Genomic DNA, 5,307 nt, shown 5'->3' on the forward strand with positions numbered 1-5,307 from the left:
TAATCTAGCCCTTAATCTATCCGCTATTGACCATCAGAGTTGACCGGAGTTAACAACTTAACTAATCTAGCCCTTAATCTATCCGCTATTGACCATCATAGTTGACCGGAGTTAACAACTTAACTACATATGTTAAATTACTAATCTAATTCTTAATTAACCACTTGAACTTAATTCGCATTCAAGTTTGCCACATTTTCCAATATCATTGATTGTCTATGGAATTCTCACACACAATATATCCGTAGCCTTTTCGGGAGTACATTTCCTACTGCACACAATAACAAGTTATAGATAGTTCTTACAATTTTACTTTAGTCTTCAAACACAAGGAGGAAATTAGGCAAACAACACCAGGGTTTCATATTCTTGAATCGGATCAAAGGTGTAAATGTTTAATGTTTGCAAATATTATATGACTAGTTTGATGCACCACGAATTCTTGTTTCAGACGGTCTTAAGTTAAGAGTCTTAAGACGTACTCACAATTGATTTAAATAATGTTAAAATGACAAGGGGATTGTGAGAGGTCTTAACTTGAGATCGTCTTAAGCAAGACCTACTAGACAGATGCACATGTTTCCGAACTTTAGACCTAATATGACAGCTAAATGCTCTGTATATAGTGTAACTCTCATATACTCCATTGCAGAGTATATGTAATAGATAAATGCATACGACTACCATAATTCTAAACATACAAATGCAAAGGACTGCAAAGGATAAAAACAGCCAAGGCAATATGCTATTAATCGTACGAATTCTCTCTAAGCAAACATCAAATGGAATGAGTAGCTATTGTCGTAACTGCGGTTGGTTGAATAACAGTCGGAGATTCTTCCCAACACCATTGGTAAGACTAACAGAGTAGTATTCTCTTATTCATGGGAAAACTCTCAAATTGCAGGATCCATATCCTTTGGACAACACCAAACTCTCCGAATACCTTTCCAGTTGTGAATAGGAGCTCATATTTTTATTGAACTCCCGCACTTGGCAACTTGCTATATTATAAGTCTTGTTTGTATACACAAAATAGCCGCCATCACTCTCACAATACAACACCTTTTCATGTTTACTATAGCACAACTTAAATAATGCATAACCATTCCAACTTGATTCCCCCGAAAACCATAAAGTCCAAGGCCGCTTTATGTTGTCCTGTTCTAGCACCCATATGCTGGAACTTACCTTAGAAATAGTGAAAACCGCTAGCGACTCCCCAAGAATAAACAGAAACCTCAAGGAGCTTGTTTTGTCCAAACTAATTGGCAGTTCCAAAAAGGCGATTCTTTCCTTATCGAAGTTAAAGGAACCAAGATGAGTTAATAATCCACTCCTTTGTTTATCATTATTTGCAAGCCAGTATGCCTCTCCTCGAAAGAAAACAGCAGTAGACAAAGAAGAAAGCTCTAGCATACTAATAGACGTAGTAGTAGTGTTGACGGTCCATAGTTGATCGCGGAGTGTATAAACTGCAAACTGTATCTTTTCAGGCACTATAACCTGAGCATTTTCAAATGCAAACGCAACCACTTTATAATCCTTACAATCAGAGGTGTACCCTAACAAAAACCTAGTACCGAATAAATACCAGGGAAGTGGGCAAGTAGGAAGTATCAACGATTTGCGAATACAAGGGTTCCACAATCTCAATTCTTCTTTGTTACCATATTCATCATGTTGTACTAGTAAAAGCAACCCATTACAGCTACCTATAATATAGTACGAGTAGAAAGCAGATTCCCAAAAAATACGACTGGTATTTTGAAGAGTTTTAGAGTCAAGAAGGGTTAACCACCACTTTTCATCTCCATCGCATCCCAACCACTCGAGGATTAGCAATAACTTATTATTGCCAGAATTTATATGGCAAAGTTGCAAATGCATGTCAATGAAATCACGATCATCAATAATGGAGCACCAATATTTACATACGCACCTGAATTTTAATAGGGTTTTGGCCGGCAATGGTAACAAAATCAGTGTCCAAACTTCGGGTGGTAAGTAGTTGGATTCTGAAGATGATGATTTCGCCTTCTTTCTTCCATTCTTCATTTTCTTCAGCATCTAACGTTGGCGGACACCGTGGTCTGGAAGGCGGTTTATCTCCAACTGAATCGTATCCGCCTCTCTTTTTCCAATAAACTAGGATTATGACCCACACGGAATTAGGTTGTGGCAATAAATGAATCGACTTAGAAACTACACGAACCCAATATAAAATTAACGAACTAAGATTAAGACATTATTATGACACACTTATGTAATTAGGTTGATAGTTGATACTAACGTAATAGAAAACTTACACAAGCCGTGACTCTGAGAAAGATATTAGGTTTTTGAGTTTCGACACGAACCACATCGACATGAGTAACATACTTATTTTAATTAATATTGGGTTGGATTGACTCGATAATCCAACTAAGGCCCTGTTCTTTTGGACTGAAATTGTCTGAACTGAACTGAACTGAAGTGAATGGAGCTGAACTGAACTAAACTGAACTGAAATAATAATAAATATTATAATAATAAAAATAATACCAATAATAATAATAATAAATATTATTATAATATTATTCATTAATAATAATATATTAATATAATCTAATAATAATAATCTAATAAAATATATAAAAAATAAAATATTAATATAATAATAAATATAGTAATAATAATAATAATAATATATTAGTAATATAAATGATAAGATTATTAATAATAATATAATATATTAATAATAATAACTAAAAAATAAATAATAATATAATAATACTAATAATAATAGTAATAATAATAGGTCTAATATAATAACTTATTAACATAATAATATTAAATATAATAATAATAATAATAAATAGATTCGGGATCCTATGAGAACCATCAAGATAATGAGAACTGTGAGAACCTCTCACAGCTCTTAGATCTTAGACAAATAAAGGGCTGAGATTAAACTTATTTTTCTAAACCATCTCCCTCAATTTTCTATCAGTATACGTTTACTGCTACTATTTCCTCCTTCATCACACCTTCTTCCACGATAACTCCAACTCTCTGTGATTTCGAGCACCATTGTTGTGATTTCGACCAAATTAGTCCGTACATACGACTTCAATCTTGATTCCTCCGTCGCTCTCGCCGATTTCATCATTGATTTTTCTGATTTTGAGCAGATTAAAATTTAGGTAAATTCTCAATTTCCCCAATTTCTTTCTTATTCCTCAATTTTTTTGATTTTTATGATTCAAATTAGTTAATTAGGGTTGCATTCATGATTTTTACTTCTTTCTTTTGTTTTTTTTACTTTCAAATATCGTTCGATTCACGTTTCCTGCATTTTATCATAAATCTTGTTGTTTCCTCTTTAATTGAAGAATATCGACCTAATCGTGCTTCATTCAGGCAAGTTTTTTTTAATCTCGTAAGCTAATTAATTATTCTCAAAGTTTATTCCAGTTCATTTCCATAATATTAACTGTAATTTCATCATGCTATTCTCGTTGATTTGAAGCAAAACCTCGTTTTTGAGATCTGTAATGGTGACTTGTGAGGTTTACTTGTAATGGTGCCTGGTATTCAGCATTCTTGCCTACAATAGGAATTTTAGTGTAATTCTATTTGCTTTCGTTACTTATCTTTGAGATTCGTAATTGTTGCTTAGCAAATGTGGGGCGACAGTTCATTGTGATTTTCTCGGCTACTTTGCCAAACACATGTAAATCGCGACGAATGACGGACAGTTACGTTCTACACTTGCAGCTGATTAATGGTAGAATTATCTGAAGTGCGAAAAACTTTAGAGAAGCGAGCTAGTATGCAATATATTGTAGTAAACAAAAAAAAAAGTAACAAAGCAAAGCAAAAAATTTGACCATACATATTTCAAAATTTTCATTCTTTGTCTAGTTCTGCCATTGCTTCTTAAAGATTTCTATGGCTTTTTGATCAAGTTAGTTCCCTGCTTTTTTCTCTGCTGATTCATAATTTTTCCCCCTTGAATAGTTTTTTTTTAAGTAATTGTTTTTGTGTGGCTGTTTGTTACTGGATTCGTCTTTGAGTGACCTGTCGAGAAATCGAATTACATCGCTTCTCGTACTCACTCGGTTGTGATCCTGTGTTTCTTTCATTATGACACTTCAGTCGTTATACTAAATTTCATGCTTATTTTGTATTCCCTCAGCTGCACTTATTTACATTCTTACTAGTGATATTATAAGTGATGTAGGGTACTCGTCCCTTTCGTTTGATCCCGTCCTAATTTTAGGATACCCGACCCCTTCGTTTGATCCCATTACCCATCGGAAAGGGTTCTATCTACCCCTCTAGAGTGTCTTTTGTTCTTGAGGTCGTTCGAATGACTTTTCCGGAAAAAGGGTTTAAGGAAGGATTGCAATAGCCTTATCAATGCATGAAGTAGCCTTTTAGATGTGTTCCGGGTGTGAATTCCGAACTAGGTTTGTTTACCACGCTAGCTTTGTCGAATAATGCCTCTTCTAGCCTTGACTGCTCTCCTCGGCCTCTCCTGCAACAATGAGCAAACTGAGGGCTTGGCTTTGTGCCAAGCGTACTCACTCCGACGCTCAAGTCAGTGAACTTATTGTGATTAAGTAGTATGTAGCTTGATGACGTGTATTGTAGAGTGATGAGAGAGATAATACCAATTTTAGTGGTTCTTAGGTTAGATTCTGAATCCCTTCCTCAATGAGGATTGAGGAGTATTTATAGACTTTCACCTTTTGTCACGTAGTGGCCAAGTGGGCCAAGTGGCATAGCAGGTGGAAAGACTGATCTACCCTCGGCCGAGGGACCTATGGCAGGCCGGCGAGCCTGGTTGACTCCATGCCGAGGGTTCTTGGATATGAGTACGCGGGTATGTGCCCCGGCTGGAAGGCCGAAAGGCTGCATCGGCTGGGATGTCTAAGTCATTGGCTTGCTGTGGATATCTTTGACCTCGTTCAATATGTTGACTTGGTCACGGGCATGAGAATATGCCCCATCAATTTGCCCCCAGCGTAGTCTATGCCGTGGTATGGGCTCCGATGTATCGAGTGTATATTCGTGCAAGTGAAAATTTTCTCGCCCCGGCTTTTTTCCCTCGGCTTACTTAGACAGGCCGTATCAGTATCCCCCTCCACATGGATGTGTAATGGACATCAAAATGTGGAAGAGAAGGTGCTGCTGGCCGGCGGACCCAAGGTTGAGAGTGCTGATTCTGCCGCCGCCAAGTTGAAGGAGGAACGGGACAGGTACAAGGGCGGCTACGACGTTGTTGTCGCCCAAAGGGAGGAGTCGAAAAGGGCGTATCGG

The 5,307-nt window shown here is 36.8% G+C and overlaps 1 protein-coding gene across 1 annotated transcript; it reads right to left on the minus strand.

The window, feature by feature from the left end:
• Positions 1-882: 882 nt before the first annotated feature.
• On the minus strand, positions 883-2,070 carry LOC141587578 (F-box/kelch-repeat protein At3g23880-like). The gene has a single exon (XM_074409053.1). It carries the CDS (start codon positions 2,068-2,070, stop codon positions 883-885), a length of 1,188 nt encoding a protein of 395 aa, XP_074265154.1.
• Between the last annotated feature and the right edge of the window lie 3,237 nt (positions 2,071-5,307).

This window comes from Silene latifolia, chromosome 6 (assembly GCF_048544455.1).
Source record: "Silene latifolia isolate original U9 population chromosome 6, ASM4854445v1, whole genome shotgun sequence".
Taxonomy (NCBI): Eukaryota; Viridiplantae; Streptophyta; class Magnoliopsida; order Caryophyllales; family Caryophyllaceae; genus Silene; species Silene latifolia.